General features: G+C 50.7%; 3 protein-coding genes across 6 annotated transcripts; 1 reads left to right on the forward strand and 2 right to left on the reverse strand.

Annotated features, from left to right (window-relative positions):
• Positions 1-201: 201 nt before the first annotated feature.
• On the reverse strand, positions 202-1,807 carry Sit1 (signaling threshold regulating transmembrane adaptor 1). The gene is made up of 4 exons (XM_060387411.1): positions 1,622-1,807; positions 1,369-1,504; positions 1,223-1,281; positions 202-1,115 (listed from the first exon to the last, which is right to left on the reverse strand). Exons 1-4 carry the CDS (start codon positions 1,692-1,694, stop codon positions 739-741), a joined length of 645 nt encoding a protein of 214 aa, XP_060243394.1. The 5' UTR covers positions 1,695-1,807; the 3' UTR covers positions 202-738.
• Positions 1,808-6,143: 4,336 nt separating this feature from the next.
• On the forward strand, positions 6,144-8,652 carry Ccdc107 (coiled-coil domain containing 107). 2 transcript variants are annotated; one of them, XM_060378622.1, is made up of 6 exons: positions 6,144-6,376; positions 6,458-6,694; positions 7,943-8,003; positions 8,102-8,184; positions 8,256-8,368; positions 8,445-8,652. In XM_060378622.1, the coding sequence occupies exons 1-6, from the start codon at positions 6,159-6,161 to the stop codon at positions 8,621-8,623; spliced, it is 891 nt and encodes a 296-aa protein (XP_060234605.1). In that variant the 5' UTR covers positions 6,144-6,158; the 3' UTR covers positions 8,624-8,652. The 2 variants fall into 2 exon arrangements, with proteins under 2 accessions (XP_060234605.1, XP_021514143.1); XM_021658468.2 differs by having other exon boundaries at positions 6,216-6,376; positions 6,458-6,603; positions 8,094-8,184.
• A 236-nt stretch (positions 8,653-8,888) lies between these two features.
• On the reverse strand, positions 8,889-13,455 carry Arhgef39 (Rho guanine nucleotide exchange factor 39). Of its 3 annotated transcripts, XM_021658467.2 has the most exons (9): positions 12,659-13,448; positions 12,475-12,569; positions 12,144-12,264; positions 11,867-11,985; positions 10,781-10,851; positions 10,448-10,576; positions 9,944-10,173; positions 9,643-9,731; positions 8,889-9,494 (listed from the first exon to the last, which is right to left on the reverse strand). In XM_021658467.2, the coding sequence occupies exons 1-9, from the start codon at positions 12,794-12,796 to the stop codon at positions 9,452-9,454; spliced, it is 1,035 nt and encodes a 344-aa protein (XP_021514142.1). In that variant the 5' UTR covers positions 12,797-13,448; the 3' UTR covers positions 8,889-9,451. The 3 variants fall into 3 exon arrangements, with proteins under 3 accessions (XP_021514142.1, XP_060234601.1, XP_021514141.2); XM_060378618.1 differs by having other exon boundaries at positions 8,889-9,549; positions 10,448-10,851; positions 12,659-13,455; XM_021658466.2 differs by having other exon boundaries at positions 10,448-10,851; positions 12,659-13,452.
• Between the last annotated feature and the right edge of the window lie 5,960 nt (positions 13,456-19,415).

Consider the following 19,415-nt stretch of genomic DNA (forward strand, 5'->3'; position numbering starts at 1 on the left):
ATATATGTCCTGTAAATGTTCTAGAACCGGGAATAGCATCTGGGCAAGCAGCTAGGCTCGAAGCCTTCACCAGCATCTACTTCTTCAACACTTCCCTGGCAGGGCACCCCAGCAATGCTCTACACAGTGACAAAGCTCACACCCCCACACTTGGGAAGTCTGTTCCCAACCTGCCGCTCAGGTTAAAATATAAACAGTTTTGAGATGCTTTATTTGAAAACCAGGGTATGCCAGATAGCAACATGGAGACCATTCTCCGTCCAGGGTTTCAGGTCAGAAACCAAGCCTGAGACCCCAGGAGCCTTCCAGTTGTGGGCTCCCATGCCCCGACACCCACCCACATCCTCTCTGGCTTTTACCTCCTCCTCCCTGCCCACTTCCTGTGTCTGAGGAGACAATGAGATATCTGGGTACACTGAGAGGGGAGACGGGGAACCCAGTTAAGCTCTGAAAGGAGGACAAAGTGTAAAGCAAAGAGTTGGGGGGTTACAGGAGAACATAGAAAAGATAAGTGCAAAGAGGTCTCCCTTTGCAACTCCACCCTCAGGAAGCCAGGAGTCTTCGTACATCTGAGATGTATGCCTGGCAACTTAGGAAGTTCCGGGGAGGTCTTCACCTGTCACTCAGCAACGGCTCAATGTTCTGGAGGCTGGTTAGGAACTGGGCATGTCCTAGCCGGGACAGCAGGAGTCGCTGACCTAGTAGCTGAGCCGTGGGTGCCCACAATTCGGGTCCTCCTCAGCTGGGTGCAGGCTGGCTGTTGGCATAGGCTTGATCTGGGAAGGAAGCCCTGGCTCTGCGTGTCTGGGCGCACACGGAGGCGTAGAGTTCCGGTTCGGGACCTAGGGCCTGCGGCTTTGACTCAGAGTCCAGCACCACCTCACAGTACTTGATGGGGGTCCCAGAGCTGGGGGCCCGCCCCTGAGGAGGCCGCAGCTGCAGGCTAGTGTAGCACATGGCCTCCTCTGCAGCCTGGAGAGGCGAGGCTTTTAGACGTTCTCCGGACAGGTCCCCTTTTCCTTCCCTCCCCTTTTCTTCGGCCAGCTGACTCACCCTGGCAGGGCCTCCAGAGGATGGGCCCTGTTCTTCCGGCCTTGGTTCTTGAGACAGCCGTCCTGGGACAAGGGCACAGAAATCTGGTCAGCTGCTTGCCCCTGGCATCTCTGTCTGTGCACTAGGCTCCCGGCCCTTGCGCCCTGCTCCTCCCGTCCACAGTGCCTACCTGTTTGTAAGTAGAGCAGGTTCCCGTACAGGGGAACTTCCTCCACGGACCCTCCAGGGCTGCAGTATAAAGTTTGGGAGATGAATGGGGACTTCGTAGTTAAGAGGGAGCACCCAGTTAACCCATCCCAGTTACCCTTCACTCACGGTCCCTGTCTCTCCCGATTCCTGCTCCGACCACAGGTCCGCTGGCTCAAGAGTGCCGCCAGGGAGATGAGAAGCAGCGTTGTCACCACCCCAAAGAGGGTCCATAGTCCCCACGCCTCGGTTACGGAGGGGATCCCTGCGGAGTGAGAATATGGGGTTACTACCCTGCATAACCCCCTTCCCCAGCCAGCAGCAGACAGAACAGGGAACGGCGTAACCCCTCCCCCAGGAGCCCCCGCCCCGCCCAGCTCACCGACGGCTAGTAGAGAGCAGGAGCAGTTGACATCTCCCTTCACGACTGCCGCAGGCGCGAGAGTCTGGCCCATAACCACAGAGTCCTGAGCCAAGGGCCGCCCTCCTCACGCCCTGACAGTTGTCACAGACCGCCCAAGCCCCAGTGTCTCTTAAACCTGGCCTCCACAGCTCAGCATCGCCAATACTGACGGTGACAAACTTGCTGGTTTCCGGAGAGGAAGGCAGAGAGGAGGGATGAGCAAAAGAACAAAGACCCCGCCCTGTGCCAGCACCTGCAACACCCGAGCTCTCAGAAATCCCCCACAACCCTAGGTGCCCTTCACCAGAAAGTAGACACAGGCCTTTATGTTGTGCAGCTGAGTCCAGAGTCTGACGAGCAGGTGATGTGAGACGGGACTAACAAGGACAGAAGCCATGGGATGTCCATCTTTTCTATCTGGCTCACTTCGCCATGAAGGAGATGGCACGCTCTAAGGAGGAATGGCTTCGGAATTCGTACTTCCATTACAGCAAATACATGTAGCCCAGGCTGGCTTCAAACTCAATATGAATTCCTGACCTTCCTCCACCTACCAAGTTCTGAAATTACAGGAATGTACCACTACACCCAGCTGAGAAACATCTGTGTATTATCGCTGTTGCTGTTATTATTACTAATTGGGACTCGAAAGATAGAGGAGGCTGGAATCCTTCCTCCCAACCTACCTCTTCCAAACTGTCCATTAGAACCTCACTCCATTAACTGCATTAAGGGAATCTCTTCCTAGGCTAATTCAGGCAAATTGGGCCTGTCTTTGCAGTTATTCACTTGCAGAGAGCCTAGTAGGGAGTTTCAGGGCTGCACAGTGAAACTCTGTCTTGGAAAGCAGCATTCTTCACAGGGGCTGGGTGGGGTAGTCAGTCGGTAAAGTTCTTGCCTAGCATGTGAAAACCACATGAAGGCCAGGCTCGGTGGCACACGTCTGTAACCTCAGCTTTACACGGTGGGAAGGAGACGGTGGCCCACTGGAGCTCACTGGTTCAGCGAGAGACCCTGTCTTAAAGAATAAAGCGGAGAGTAACGGTGAAATAAGTAAAGACAGTTGGTTTCCAGGCCCCACGGGAACATGTGGACACACGCGTTTCTTTTTAGATGTTTTGTAGATCTTAGTTCTAAACTGTCGTGAACATTGACGTGTCCCTCTGCTCACATGCCTCAAATTAGCACCGGGGTGGGGCAGGGTCTTACGTAGTCCGAGCTCAGTGGACAGTAGAGACTGGCCTTGAGCTGCTGCTCCCCTTCTGGGTGATGGGACTGCAGGTGCACTCAGCCAAGCCCAGCTGTTGCTTATCTTTTTAAAGAACATTGTAAAACAGGCGTGGTGGCTCATGCCCATAATCCTGGAACACTAAATTAGAGGCCAGTCAGACTGTTCCTGGAGCTATAAACAAGTAAAGAAAATAAAAACATCGGTTCTACATAGACATTGAATCAGAGAACATGAGCCTATGCAAAGGGGCCTTGACACAAGCAGATTCCTCTAAATGTGTTTTTATCTAGAATTAGTTTTTGAGAGTTTAAAATTTTTCAGGTGTCCAACTCCACAGATAATGAAATATTTGTACTCTTTAACCAGTAGATTTAAAACAACCAAGTTGAGCTGGGTATGATGGCTCATACCTTTAAACCCAGCATTCACAAGGCAGGCAGATCTCTGTGAGTTCAAGGCCAGCCTTGTCTATGTTAGAGAGTTCCAGGCCAGGCAAAGGCTACAAAATGAGACCCTGTTTATATAGGAACATACATACATGAACTAAATAATGATGGACTGAGGGTGTGCAAGCTCATTGGTAGGGCTTGTCCTGTGCTCAAGGCCCTGGCCTCGTCCCCAGCACCAGCCCCTAGCTCAACATTTAAAACAAACAAACAGACGGGGGCTGGAGAGATGGCTCAAGGTTAAGAGCACTTGCTGCTCTTGCAGAGGCCCCAGGCTTGGTTCCCAGCACTCACATGGAGGCCAACAACACTCTGTCACTGAGTTCCTGGAGATCCACATTCTTTTTTGAAAAGGGCACCAAACAGGCACACGTCACACAAGCATACATGGAAGCAAAAGATTCCAATGGCTCAGTTGTTAAGAGTGCTGGTTAGCCGGGCAGTGGTGGCGCACAGCACTGGAGGCAGAGGCGGGTGGATCTCTATGAGTTCAAGGCCAGCCTGCTCTACAAAATGAGTCCAGGACATCTGGGACTACCCTGTCTAGATAGATGGATATCTAGATGGATATCTAGATAGATAGATAGATACATACATACATACATACATAGAGTGCTGGTTACTCTTCCAGAGGTCCAGAGTTTGATTCCCAGCACCCGTGTGGTAGCTCACCACCATCTCTAAATCTAGCTCCAGGGGCTCCAACAGCCTCTTCTGACTGCTCTGGACACCAGGTATGTAAGTGGCGTACAGACAGACAGCTATGCAGGCAAAACACCCATACCAAAATCTTAAAAAACAAAAACATTATATAAAATAAATAAATCTAAAAAGACAATTTAAGCCCAAACATAACAGGAAAAAAGTGCTGGTTACAACATACAGGGACAAAGACCTGGGTTCACTCCCCAGAGCCAGTAAATAAATGAAACTAAAAATTATGGAATAGTAAGTATAAAATTGAGGAAAATAAACCTGTTATTTCATTCCCAATCCCCAATTCTTCATTCAAGGTGACCATTTGATGTTTTAATATGTATTTAAGGCTTTTCTTAAATTTGTTGTGAAATCTGAATATTTGCTAAAAGTTTCCTTATACTTAAGACATTTTCTAGTTATCTATCTGTTGTTTCATATACAAATTTTTAAAAATAAATTGTACAGGTGCCTGTGAAGGCTGGAATTACAAGTAACTGTGACCTGAATGCTGAGATTTGAACCCTGGTCGTCTGGAAGAGCAATCCCTCCAGCACCCTGAGGAACTTTTGAAATGAAATGTACGGCTGGGGGAGGGGGCTCAGCAAGACTGCTTGCTACGGAGGGATGAGAACTCGGGTTCGAATCCCCATTCCCAAGCCAGTGTTGGGAGCAGGTAGATCCTTAGGGTTCTCTGGCTAGCCAGTCCAGACAAAATCCATGTCCTTCCTACCTCCACAGGAGCGTGCGGGTGCACATACCCCTAGACACGACACACAAAAAGAAATAAAATGTAAAAATCAAAACACTGCTCATCACTCATTGCAACACGAAGATTCACTGTACTTTCTTTAAAACGTAATAATGTAGTTATTAAAGTAATACTTTTAAAATTATGTCCCACGCCTGTGTCTTTCCTGGTTTTTATTTTTTAATTCATTGAAAATAATTTTAACATTCAGAGAACTAAAAAAAAATCTACTTGGGTCTTGAGATGCGGCACCACTGATAGCATACTTGCTAGGAGGCACACAGCCCCGGAGTGGAGCCAGCACCAAATAAACCACACCTGCAGCCCCAGCACTCAGGCGGTTGTAGGATCTGGAAGTTCGCGGCGTCCTTGCCTATACAGCATGCCGAAGTTCGTCCTGGATTACACAGGATTTGACTCAAAATGTTAAAATCTACTTGGGTGTCAAACACAGTAGGTACAGCATCTGACTTCTTGTCAGCACTCAAAAACAGATTTCCAGCACTTGGGTGCTGAGGTGTGGGCTCATGAGTGTGAGGCCAATCGGCTCAGTAGTTCAGAAGATCAGGAGCATACTTGGCTGAGTTCTGAGGCCAAACCTGGAGTTCACGACTCAAAAGAAGAAGAGGAAGAAAAAGAAGAGGAAGAAGGAGAAGAGGAGGAGGAGGAGGACGAAGAAGGAGAAGAGGAGGAGGAGGGGGGAAAAGAGGAGGAGGAAGAAGCCAGCTGCTGAGCCACCCCTCCCACTGGAATGGACTTGAAGGCAGTGTCATGCACCGTGCCAGCTGGCAGCAGCTCCAGGTTGGTGTGTGTCCTACTTTTCCATGGAGGCCACCTGGTAGCAATCAGGCTTTAGGGCCCTGCCGCGCCCTGCCCTCTGCCCCCTGTCTTCCAGGCTGCAGGAAAAGAGCAGCCGCGCTGAGAATGAGCCCCGTGTGGTTGGCGCGCCGAGGGCGCGCTGCCTGCGTCACTAGGAGAGCTGACGGCCGACGCCCCGCCGCACGCCGCTCGGCTCGGGGCTTCTTGGCGGGGTAGCCGTGCGGCGGAGGGGTCTGCGCGCGCGCGCACGCGGCACTCTCTGCCCGAGGTCCGGGGACTTTCCCCTAGGCGGAAGGGGGGAACGAGTCCCCGTGCGTAGCCTAGGAAACAGGCCTTCAGAGCGAGCTGACGGGGGCTGCGGGCGGGGCCTATTTATGGCTCCACCACGGGCCTCATTTCTCGCTTGTGGTGAGGAACTCGGTCGCCTCACCCTGAAAAACAACCAGCCATTGCTTTACCCGAGACACGTTTACTCGAGACACTTTCGGCTGAAAGACTCTGGCGGCATTATCGCTTAAAACCCTGTAAGAAGACGGAAGGTAGCTAACACAGGACGCCGGCTGGGCGTGGCTTATGCAAATATGGCCTCGCCCCCCGTGTGGCCACCCTAGGCGACCGGGCGCGGGAGCCCTGCGGCCGCGCGCGCGTGCGCACTCCGGCGGGAGGCCTTCCCGGTGGCTCAGGCATGGCCGGCGTGGGCCGGGCGGCGAGCGTGCTGGGGCTGCTGCTGGTGTCCGCGCTGTTGGGAGTCCTCGGAGAGCGTCCTGTCCCCGACCTGGGGGCACACCCAGGTACCAGCGACGGTTGCTGGAGGGGGCTGGGGCCGCCCGGGAGAGGCGTCCCCGCCGCTGACGGCTGGCCTTCCTCCACAGAACGCCGCTCCCAGGGCCGTCCCGGGGCCGCCGAGCCTCGGCCGCCGCCCCGGGACCAGCGCGAGCGGGCCGGGCCTGGATCGCTGCCTGTGGGTGCGCTGTACACCGCGGCCGTCGTGGCTTTCGTGCTGTACAAGTGTTTGCAGGTGCGCTGTGGCTGTGGGCTGGGGGAGCCCTGTGCCTCCGTCTCCTGGGGTCCTACGGTGCCGAGAACAAGACACCCCTTCCCGGCTACCCGTAAGATGAAGTCTAGTTCCTTGGCTTTTACACGTCATGGGGGTCGAGGGTCCAGAGAGGTGATGGATGTGAGGCTCACGGGAAACTGTAGCCCAGGACAGTTGCATTTAATTCGCGACCCCAGTCCAGTGAAGCGCGCCGGTCTTATTCCAGTGGATCCACTTAGTGTCTCCTGGAAAGGGGATTTTAACCCAACACGAGTGCGGTTAATGCCGAGGCTGCAGCCTGGGCCCGGGGGGTTAACCGCTGCAGCAGCCGTGTGTCCAGTGAGCCAGCCGCCAGGCCTGCCCCTTTCTCCTGGGGAAGGCAGCCCTGAGGTGTGAACTGACAGTACATTCTGATGGATTTGAAAGTGTTGAAAAGATACCCAGTGCCGTGTCTTCAACCCTCACCAGTTCCTTGTACTAGGAAATAGAGGCTGAACTAGTGACAGAAAACTAGACGAGATTAATGAGCCCAAGCACACTTGACAGGCTAAGATTAATACTGGAATTAATGATAGGTGAATAAAGTGTAGCGGCACTCGGGAGACAGAGGCAGAAAGATATCTGAATTGGAGGCCAACCTCTAAAGAGCTAGTGGCTGCTACACAGAGAAACAAACAGAAAAGTGTGTCCTGTCTTATGCATGGAGTTAAACAGTCAGGAAGAGCTTTGGCACCTGTGGAAGGGATGTGGGCATTTCAGCTGACAGTTTCCCACTTTCCCGTTAAAGGCTCTGAATAGAGGCTTGCGCTTTATTTACCCATGGGAACGCTGGGAGAACCTAAAAATAAACCCAAGGACACTGCCTTTAAGAGCAAAGAGCACCATCTAATCAGTAAAAACCTGGAATGGGGATGTGAATTGAAAACTGAACAGATCAGGGATTTTATACCAGCGGAGACTGAGGGAATTGGACCTGGGAGGCACAGGTCTGTTATCCCAGCTACTCTGGGGGTTAAGGCAGGAGGACTGAAGTGCAAGTCCTGTCTCAAAGACAACGGAGGGTAAGGATGCTAAATAAGAAGGCAGAAGTATGGCCAGTCTTCAGATTCCTACTGTAGTTTCACATTCCAAGGAGTGCTTTAGCAGTCTGGCCATGCGTGGGCATACTGACACCTTGCTTCATGTTCTGGGGAAGCAGCTGGAGTAGAAGCAGTCGTGATTCTCTGAGGTGAATGCCCAGAGCTTTCTTTATGGCTCTTCTCTTCACTATGAAGTTCTGGGGCCTTTGCTGCAGCTTCACTCCTACCTGCTTCCACAACAGGGCCCAGATGAGGCGGCCACTCTCCAAGAGGAAAAAAACAAGAAGAAATCCTTGCAGTCAGGTGGGCTGAACAGCAGTGGTTCCTGGGCATGGGGGGTGGTGAGCAGATCAGAGGACTGCAGGAGTAACCGTCCATCTACCTTACTCCCAGAACAACAGCTGGTACAGCTGACACAGCAGCTGGCCCAGACGGAACAGCACCTGAACAATCTGATGACCCAGCTGGATCCCCTTTTTGAGCGGTGAGAATTTGTGGGGTGAGGTGGGAGCCAAGGAGGCAGATGGAGCAGCCCCTGAGTGGGTATCTCTGCAGAGTGACCACGCTGGTTGGAGCCCAGCGGGAACTCCTAAACACGAAGCTAAAGACCATCCACCAGCTTCTACAAGACTGCAAGCCTGGCCCAGGGGTGGAACTTCCAGAACCAGGTAATCGGTTGGGAGGTGTCTGATGGCTGGGAGACAAAGGCTGTGCAGCTGGAACAAGCTGATCTTTTTCTCACAGAGGCCAGCGTACCCTCTCCTGAGGACCAAGAAGCTGGAAACAGTCAGGCTTGGGAGGAGCCCATAAACTGGAGCCCAGAGACCTGGAACCTAGCTCCCTCGTGGGAGGTGGAGCAGGGGCTGCGGAGAAGGTGGCACAAGGCTGTGGCAAAGGCCCAGCAGCAAGGGGAACAGCACTGAAGGTTTAGTAAAACAAAGCTTGTACTGGGTGCTCCTCTGTGCTTTTCCCACTCCCAGCTGCTGGTGGACACAGGCATACTAGGTGCTTAAGCCAACCGAGCCTCCCAGAAAAGGTTCCCTTATTAGGAAGAGAAAGACTGCCTTCCAGACCGTGAATGGAGAAGACGAGGGAGCTATAGTTCTTCGCTTGTGTTCCTGAAGCTACCAATAAGCCAGCCATCAAGGCTCAAACTTTTTTTTTTTTTAAGGTTTAGACAGAAAGGCCTTTCCAAAAGCAAAACAAAACAAAACTTTATTAAAATCCAGTGGGAAAATAAATTATAGAACTTTTACAACATGAGAGGTAGTTCAGGAAGATCTGGAATTCAAGGCCAGAGCTACATGAAACCTTGTCTCAAGAAGAAACTAAATACAATAGCCAGGTGAGGCGGGATGGCAGTACACACCTGTAAACCCAACACTTTTGAGGCTGAGGCAGGAGGAATTCAAGCTCGTTGCCAGCCTGGGTCACATAGTAAGACCCTGTCTCAAAAATAAAAACAACCACAGGTAACAGAAAGTGGCTTCCTTTACAAAGCTACAAAATGAATAAACAGCTGGCCACAACAGCAGGCGCTTTGCAGTCCTGAGGCCCCTGGTGGCATGGTTCAACTGAGGCCCAGTTGGGTTGAATGCAGCCTGCTTTCTGATTCTTCAGGAGCTATTTAAATGGCTCTGGGGTGTCCTGAGTTCCGTCGTCTGTAAGCTTCTTCACAGGCATGCCCGGCTGCCATATGTACCCCGGGAGAGGTGTGACTATGGCCCGCACATCATCTGTAGGTGACAGTGTCATGTTGCATTGACACTTCTGTGAGTTGAGCTCTTCTGGCTTCTGTGGGAAGAATAGAGTCAGCCCAGGCACTGGAATGAGTACCCTCGTCCATCACCTGTGGGGGTGGGGGAGGCCCTGTTGTGAGAGAAGCACTCCCTTCCAGCTCTTCACGGCAAGCTCCCACTCCCCAAGGGAAGACAGGGCCTACCTAACAGCCAGAGTCAGGCTGTGGTACCACTGTGATAGTTCCTCTTGGTCAGCAGACATGAGCAGGAGCTTCTCATGGGGGAAGGACAGCTAGGGAGAAACCACTTAGTTCAGAACAAGTCAGGCTGAGGCCCTCACTGGTTCCACGACATTAATTCAGGTTTAAGATGATGATCAATTATGAAAGCTTAGCCCCAACAATCCCCTTATTCTTATAAAACAAGGGACCCAGGCCAAGCGATAGGCTGGTCTGTAAGTACTTGAAGTATGTTCTGGGCCCAGATGTCCCAGCTACTACTTACACTGAGCAAACCACCACAAGGTCCTCCTGAATGGCCAAAGATCTGGCTAAGTTGACACTGGGACATGGGGTACAGGGCTCTGCAGGCAAAGGTACCACTCTGCAGCAGGTGCAGTGGGGGCCGAGGCTTGGCCATGAGGAGCACATCAGAGAAAAGGAAGAACATGCGGGGCCGAGGCTCCCCAGTGGGAGGCACCACCAGTAGCCAGCCTTGTCTTAGGAACCAGCGTCCTTGAAAACAAGAGAGCATTGTCGTACAGCTCAAGAATCCATGGGAACACAGAAAGACAGGAAATCCGGGTATGGGAAGGTAATATGTATGTACGTGGAGTTAAGTCAGTTCTCTACTTCCACCTTCTCTGGGTTCCAAGTATAACTCAGTTCATCAGGCAAGTGCTATTACCTATTGAGCCATCTTGCCAGCCCAATATGCTGGCTTTGTGGAGGAAGAGGAGTGAGTAACAAAGGGGCAATTGAGGACTAAAGGGCAAAGTCCACAGTCTACCTGAAGTAAGCCCTTTCGCCTTTCGTCCACTGAGAAGAGCCTGGACACGCCGCAGGTGCTGGTCATTCTTCTGACTCTGGCCAATGGCATGGACTCTCTGGGCAGTCTCACTCACCAGGCGGGCAGCCCCTGGAACAGCACCCCGTACCTCACTCCCAACAGAACATTGGCTTTGAGTGGCTATCGACAGTGAAAGACAAGCTAGTCTAAAGGGGCCTGGATCAGGACTAGCTTGAAGGCAGGGCAGATAGGGACAGAGCAAACACTGTTGGGGGCCAGGGGCAGAGGGGCACTCAGCACAGGCAGCCTGAGTTGGGGAGGACGAGAACCTACGTGTGAGCAGGTGGTAGTCAGGGCTATTGGGAACTGTGTTCTCAGCCAAAGCCACAACAAGAGTCTCGTACCTGGAAACAGACATTAGGAAGTGAAGCAGAGCCTGGCAAAAGGCCTTAGTTTCATATGACCTGAGATCAGCTCCCAGGTGTTCCTTTCTTTCTAAGATTTATTTATGTATATGAGTGTTCTATCTACATGTAGCATCAGATCCCAATCGAGATAGCTGGGAGCCACCATGTGGTTGGATTGCTAGGAGTTGAACTCAGGATCTCTGAAAGAGCATACAGTGCTCTTTCCAGCCAGATACACATTTCTTAATCGTCAGATCAGGAAAGGCCTGGCTCCTCTGTTGCCCCTCTTTAACCTGGGACCCAGAATCTGGGCTCATTATAGTCAGGATGAAGAGTCAGGAGGCTGGGACAAGATGAAACAAAATCAAACCCAGAAGGCTACCACAGACAACCTGTGAGCCCTGGAATAGATCTTGAAGACTAGGCTTACCCCTCTTGTCAATCTCCAGCCCTTAGTGCAGGTTACCTCACTTCAGAATACAGTCCCATAGCCCCAGGCCTGAGGCTCAGGCCCTGGACACCCCTTGGGCTCACATTTACTCTGGTAAAAGTTCCTTAGAGGGGCCTGGAGAGTTGCCTCAGAGGTTAAGAGCACTGGCTGTTCTCCCAAAAGTCCCGAGTTCAATTCCCAGGTGGCTCATAACCATCGGTATTGAGATCTGGTGCCCTCTTATGAGCTGCTGGCACACATGCAGGCAAAATACTATTTAAAAAAAAAAAAAGTTCCTTAGAGGCGGGCTGAGATGGCTCAGAGGTCCTGAGTTCAATTCCTAGCACCCACATGGTGGCTCACAACCATCTATAATAAGATCTGGTGCCCTCTTCTGTCATGCAGATGTACACGCAAATAGAGCACTCATAGGTAAAATAAATAAATAAAATAAATAAATAAATAAATAAATGTTTGGCAGAGAAAGGCAGAATTGGGATGGAAAGTATGGCTTCAGCATACTCGGGGACAGCAGCTATGAAGCCTGAGAAGATTAATCCCAGTCTAGGGGGATTCACTCACTGCTGGAGCCGCTGCAGGGGCAGAGGGAGCAGGTCCTGGAGCTGAAGACCCCTAAATTCAGGGCGGCCTTCCTGAAGCTGTACGAACCTCCGAAAACGCTTATTCTTCTTGAGCTGCTCCTGGATTCAGAGGGTGAGAAGCCTCTCCTCACACTGTGTTCATCTGTGCGTGCTCTCAGCTAGGTTTCCCTCCTCGGGATGTTAGCTGGGCTCTAAGTGCAGGAAATTTTAGGTGTCTAGATTTAAAGTGAAGGAGGCAGAGACAGCCTGCAGGTTACCTGAAGGGTAGTCCGAGACTTCTCTGCATTGGCAGCAAACTGGACGTAGAGCTCCAGGTGTGGGCAGAAGCCTTGTAGCCCGGGGCCCCACTGTCCTTCTTCCAGGTAGGGAAGCAGCTCCCTGTGTGGGCAAAGGGCAGTAAAAGCGCAGACCAACGACTCATACACCTCCCATAACCCTGCCTCGGAGGTAGTGCTGTGATCCCATTTTACAGCTGCAGACGCAGGCAGGTTAAGGCACTGGGCCAAGACCACAGGTGAGAGAGCTGGCAGACGAACTTGGCCTCTCTGAGTCGGCTTGGTGCTCCCTCTCCCTGCAGCTTCCACTCACAGGCTGGCGGCATAGATAAGCTCCCAGGTTCCAAAGAGGGTCTGGCGCTCCGGTGGTCGCAGTGTCCCCTTGGCCTTCAGGATCCCCAGGAAGTACTATACCAAGAGGACGCCAGCGTCAAGTGCAGCCAGAGCCTCGGGGAAGCAAAGGCCTGCGGCCCTCCCACTCCCCCACCGCGCCCCACCGTGGCCACCAGCCCCAGTTGCTCCTGGTAGCGCCGCTCGGTCTCCAGCAGTTCCCGAGCGGTGCAGACGCGTTTCCGCTCCCAGCGAGCACGCTGCTGGCGCACCGGGCAGCGCGCGGCAGAGCCGGGGCTCTCCATGCTCGGCCCAGGGTTGAGGCTTCCCGCAGCGTCGCGCCGGAGATTCAAATTCCAACCGCTCGCGGGGCGGGGCGGGGCCGCGGCCGGGAGCAGAGAGCATGCGCGGGCCGGCTGGGGCGGGTCCCCCTGCCTGTCTCTGCCCCAGCCGCCAGGGCGGCGCCACAGCTGCTCGGTCGCCAGGTGCCGCCGGGGTGACCGGCCTCAGGGGCTGCAACTGTTAACGTGGGGATGATCGCGGTGCACACTGCGTCCTGGGCCCTTGCCAGACAGTAAAGCGACGGCCCCGTCACTCCCAGTGCTTTCCCTGACTAGGAACCTTGCGCTTTGGACACTGTGTAAGTCTTAGGTACTGTCTGTCCTGCAGCTCGTCTTTGCCGTCGTGGAGACCTTTAGCGTAGGCCGCCCTTGCACTGCTTTTGAGGACCTTAGCTTACCCTGCCGCTCCGGCTTCCAGTACCGAGGTTAGTCTTCACCTCCGTTACGCGGTGTGGATGGAGCCCACTCCTGCATTCTAGGCAAGCACTCTACAGTCTGCATCCCAGGGTCGGATTTTTTCATTTGATACTGATCTAAGCTGGACACCAACTAGCTTCCGGTGAGGAGTTAGGAGTGCGGCAGTCCGTGTTTATGCTCTCTTTCGCTCGGTCTTTCGAGACAGGGTTTCTCTGTGTAGCCATGGCTGTCTTGGAACTCTCTCCGCAGACTAGGCTGGCCTGGAACTCAGAGACCCGCCTGCCTTTGCTAGGACTAAGGGCGCGCGCCACCACTGCCCAGCCTTTTTATTTTTTTATTTAACTCTTCTCTCATACAATACATCCCAACTGAAGTGTCCCCTCCTCTCCCCGCCATTCTGACCAAAGCGGCTTTTTGACTCAGCTCCGTGTTCCCTCTCTGAGTGATTCACAGGCTGGCGGCATAGACGCGTTGCGTTACCTCATCAAAGAGAAAATGTTCTAAATTTTCCTTAGGACTGTGAGGAACTGGAGGTATACCCCTGTAAGGTAAATTAGCAGTGCTGTCTTGCCAGTATGCATCAGGAAACTCTTTTTGAATATTTCTTTTCACTTTTTTTTTCTTTTTAAGATTTATTTATTTACACAGCATTTGCACTCTAGAAGAGGGCACCAGATCTCAGTGTAGATGGTTGTGAGCCATCATGTGGTTGCTGGGACTTGAACTCAGGACTTTTGGAAGAACAGCCAGTGTTCTTAACCTCTGAGCCAGCTCTCCAGCCCTTATTTTCACTTCTAAAAAGTATATGTTCATGTGGGAGGGTATGTGTACATGGGAGTAGGGTATGTTTCTATGTGAGTCTGGTGCCCACAGAGTCCAAAGATGCCCCAGGAGCTGGAGTCATGGGCAGTTGTGGCCACCTGATGTGAGTGCTGGGAATCAAATCCAGGTCTTCTGGGAAAGCAGGGAGCACTCTTAACTGCCCAGCTATCTCTCATACAGATACAAACATAATTGTCTGCAGCTCTAGTTCCAGCAGATCAGACACCCTCTTGTGACCTCCTGAGGCACCTGGCATGCATGTGGTACACAGACACACACATAGGGAAAACACCTATACATGTAAAATAATAAAACAATTTTAAATAGAAAAAGTTCATAGCTGGGCACAGTGGTGCATGCCTGTGATCCCAGCACTCTGGGAGGCAGAGGCAGGCAGATTTCTGTGAGTTCAAGGCCAGCCTGGTCTACAAAGTGAGTCTAGAACGCCCAAGACTACACAGAAAAGCCCTGTCTCAAAAAAACCAAAAGAACAAATAAAAATATATATATACATATATGTGTGTGTTCTAAAAAACTATCAAAATTAAAAAATACCCAGAGTAAGTATAATGCCAAGAGAGAAAAAGAGTCGTTTATGTAATATGACTTCCTCTGCATAAAAATGAACATAAAAGACTGAAAGGCTAAGCAGTCAAAACCTAATTGTGGTTTTTAATCTCTAAAGATGAGACTGGAGATTACTGAACAAATGAGCGTCTCCCTGTGCCAGGCAGTGAAATACTGAGGTTAAGAGTCTAGGTGAAAATGGTACAAGTAGAGAGATATTTTAAATTCCCTAAGACTCTTCTCCAGTTCCCCAAGTTTCCTGAGCATGTGCTATTTTGTAACTGTAAAATACATTTTGTATTGGGAAACTAAATGTAAGAAACATTAGACCACTTTTCTTCCATTTTGGACCTTAGGAATCTGGGCCTCAAGCCAAGAAGCAGGGGACTGCCAGGGTTCTAAGCTCCCTCCAGCTCTGACATTCTAAGAATCCTAAAAATGTTAAAATGCTAAGCCTAGGCCAGAGAAGAGCAACCTGAAAGCCTTGGAGAAAAGGGCAGGTTGGACCAGATTGTTTCTTCTGTTTGGGTTCCACGAAAACTGTTGACACCAGGTGAAGGGCCAGTGACACTGTCTCGAGTGAGCAGAGACCGGTGGCTTACACCTCCAATCCCGGCCAGCACATGGAAAGCTGAGGCCGGTGACCGCTGTAGGTGTGAGACCAGCCTGGGACCAGTTTCCATGCAGCTGAAACTCTCTCAAATAATCAGCACGAGAGAGGAGCAAATGGAGGACAGTCCACACTAGAACAGTTCAAATGTGGCTGAGCACAGATAGCGGATCATGTCGACCTGAGCAGTAAGACTAGAACTCAGGACTGGAGACATGGCTCAGAGGTTACGAGCACTGGCTGCTCTTGCAGAGGACCTGGGTTCAATTCCCAGCACCCACATATCAGCTTGCAACTGCCTGACGCCCTGACGCCCCCTCCTAGGGCTCCTGCATGCACATGGTACACATAAATGCATGCAGGCACACACATGTGAAGAACGGAAGAGTCAGAGAACATGCCTCAGGTATAAAACCTGAGGCACAATTGGTTCTGGGTATGTTTGACTATGTTGTGAGCTTGTGAATATTCTTTTTTGTTTTTGCTTTCCGAGACAGGGTTTTTCTGTGTAGCCTTGGCTATCCTGGACCAGCTTTGTAGATCAGGCTGGCCTAGAACACACAGCAATCTGCCTGCTGGGGTTACAGGTGTGTGCCACTGAACCCAGCTTTGTGGGGGGGGGGGTGAGTATTCTTTAGGTGGGTGGGAGAAGGGCTGGGAATAGAGACCAGTATAAACTCAGGTTGGGAGTATTGTCTATTTGGCAGAAGAGGGTAAGGGTGAGGATGCACCCTGAGGGCATCTTGAAATTCATCCACTTCCCTTACCCTGCTGAACTAAATGGTGGCTACATAAAAACGTATTCATTTCCATGTCCATGGTAACCCCCAGACTTGGAGAAAGGGTCTTTGCAGGTATAAGTAAGAATTTTTGTGGCCTCATTTTTTTTTCTTTATTTGTTATTGCTGTTAGATTTTGAGACAAAAGTTTTACCATGTAACTCTGGCTAGCCTGTCACTCTCTATGTAGGTCAGGTTAGTTTCAAACTCACAAATCTCTGCCTCCCTCTGCCTCCTTCTGCTGGGGATTAAAGGTGTACACCACTAGAATCCAGGAATGCCAACGAAAGAGCCTTCCACAGAGCCTGGGAGGGAGCTTGCGCCTGTCAATACACTTCATTCAGCCTGAAGGCCTACATAACACTGAGGTTTTTCTTTAAAAAAATCCATTGCCATAAGACACCCGGTTTGCGGGTTAATGGTGTTTTTTGTGGTTAATGGTGCAGTGGGCTAGAACTACAGACCTCAAAGCAGCTTTGATCTTTGGTTCCGCCTCTTTTTTTTTTTTTTTTTTGGAGACGGTTTCTCTGTGTAGCCTGGCTGTCCTGGAACCCTCTCTGTAGACCAGGCTGGTCAAACTCAGAGATTCACCTGCGTCTGCCTCTCAAGTGCTGGGATTAAAGGAGTGTGTCACCAATGATCACCCTGATCTTTGCTTCCAATCCATCATGAGGAAGAAGGGGGCTTTTCTCCTACTCTACCAATAACTCCCTCTACTGGAACTGAGGGTTAGAAACCAGACCCCAGTAGCCAAAGACCTGGCTTTAAAAACTTGGAGGTGTCCTGGGCCAGGCAGGGAGTGTCCCCGTTGGTTAGATTCAGGATTCAAGGACTCGGAGCTCTAGCTTCAAGGTTTGGCAGAGTCCTGAGTTATAAAGGTGTGATCCAGGATCAAAGTCCACATCTCCACCCAGACCAGGGAACCAGCCGCATGAAGAGGCTGATACAGAACTGTAGAGAAGAACACATGGAAAGTTAGTGAACTCTAACCCAGTGCTGTACCTGCAGGCAGATCTGGGCTCCGAAGCACAGACACAGGCTCTATAGATGGAGAAAAGAGATATGGGAGCACAGTGATGTCAGGAAGTATCCAAAAGCCTGACCGGACAAATGTTCAGAATATTTAGAAAGAAGGGAGAGAATAAGAGCTGAGATTAGTGTTGGAAAAAGGAATCCACACAGCCTCTAAGCTCCAGTTAGCCTTTGCTCCTGTGGCCTCTTCATCCCAGACTAGACCAGCTCTTACCATAGTCTGCCTTTGACAAACCCAACCAAGGTTCTGAAAACAAAAGGCTGCTCTCAGAGTACACGAGTGAAAATGGCGGGGATGATGCTAAACTCAGCTTCAGAAAGGCCAACAGGGCCTTGTGCATGCTGAGTGACCACATTGCACTCCCCAAAGGCAACCTAGAGTCCTTGGCTAGCTACCCTCTAAGATGAGACAAGGAGAACAACTTTATTCAGCCATAGAAATGTTGATGTACAATATGACTGGCAGACAATTTGAAGTACCATAAAACTAATTTCACGTTGGTCATGGTGATACTTCCCTGTAATCTCAGCACACAGGAGGCTAAGGCTAAGGTTTAAGGTTACAGACTGAGTTCCAGCCCAGCCAGGACTACATAGTGAGACCATGTCCCAAACAACAACAACAGGAGGGTTTTGTGGGGGGCACTTGTGGTTTGGCACACCCAAGTCATTGACAATGAGCCCCTAAGATAAGAATACCTGACAGGGTGTTCTACAGGGAGAAAATACTTGATAATAGCCCTTGAATAAAAGATTGACTCCATGAACCCTGCCCTCATGGGGTACAAGGTTAATGGAGCAGATAAATGTCATCAATCATCATAATGTGAATTAAGCTGTGAGCAAGATTACTACTGAAGTCAAGCATCAAGCACAGGAGGGTTCAGAAGCACCACTGAACTCTCCAGACTGGCAGCAGAGGGTTGGCCAAGAAAGGCTCCCTTGCTTTAGCAAGGTGGTTCAGCAGATAAAGCCACTTGCCTGCAAGCCTGGCATGATGGGAGGAAGAGATGTGCCTGAGATGTGAGACCAGGGTGCTGCCAGGAAGTATGCAAAAATCCTGAGAAGGCTGAAATGTTCAGAGTATTTAGAAAGAAGGAAAATGAAATAAAAGCTGAGATTGGTATTGGAGAAAGGTATCCATGCAGCCTCTAGGCTCCGGTTAGCAGTATGGTCCTCTCTACTCCCGTGACCTCTGACAACCTGAGTTTGATCCCTGGAATCCACACAAAGTTAGAAGAGAACTGACTCCATAAAGTTACCCTCTGGCCTCCACATCCAAATACACACACACACACATGGGTCCAACACCATTGGCATCTATGGGTATCTGTTCTTACATGCATATGCACACATACAAAAACATACATGTATACTCACATATATGTACATAATTAAAAATTAAAAAAATAAAAGAAAAAAGCTTCCTGGAGAAGTTGTCTAGGAACTGAGTCAAAGTATAGAAGGGATTTAGAAAAGTAAGATAATGAAAACATTTAACACTATGGTGTTTAACACCATGGTTTACAAAGATGAATAACCAAAGTTAAGGGCTAGGGAGATGACCCTGTAGTTAAGGGCACTAGCTGCTCTTCCAAAGGACCTGAGTTCAGTTCCCAGCACCTACATGGCAGCTCACAACTGTCTGTAACTCCAGCTCCAGGGGCTCCAAAACCCTCACACAGACATACATTCAGGCAAAACACCAATGCACATGAAACAAAAATAAATAAATTAAAAAGTAATAACCAAAGTTAAACCTGATTGGGTCTCTCAGATGAGGGTCCTTGGACCCTTGTGTACTAGGCTTTACCCTTCAGACCAGGAATCAGCTAGAAAGGGCTAAGAGGGAAGCTGGGGAGGCAGGGTTACCTGGAGCCATGGGATGGACATGTATGCAACAGGAATAAAAACAGCTCAATGCATTCAGTTAACCTTTTCAGCCACACCAGTGCATGTCACTGCATAACTGAGATTTGAAGTGGCCTTCCTTTTGTAATTGCTGAGGCCACGGGGATCCCCTCTGGGTGTGCGCTGCAGAGCTAAAGGCTGTCTTTTATTTTAGGCTGCATGTTTGGAGACAACAGCAGGCTCTGGAAGACTTCGAGAGGCTGGGTAAATGTTCGCTAAGTGAACAGACTAGGAGCCCCACATCTGTTCTTTAGATCCAGCTCCCTGTGCAATCCATGCTCATAGCTGTCTTCAACACGGCCTAATATGAGAGCTGAGTTCTTCCACTCTCTTCAGAGGGTTTCTTTTTGCATCTCTTTATTTATTCATTGTGTGCATGTATGCACACATAGGGACAGAGGACAATTTATAGGAGATGGGTCTGGGGTTCCAAGTCAGGTCATCA

Source organism: Meriones unguiculatus, chromosome 1 (genome assembly GCF_030254825.1).
Source record: "Meriones unguiculatus strain TT.TT164.6M chromosome 1, Bangor_MerUng_6.1, whole genome shotgun sequence".
NCBI lineage: Eukaryota > Metazoa > Chordata > Mammalia > Rodentia > Muridae > Meriones > Meriones unguiculatus.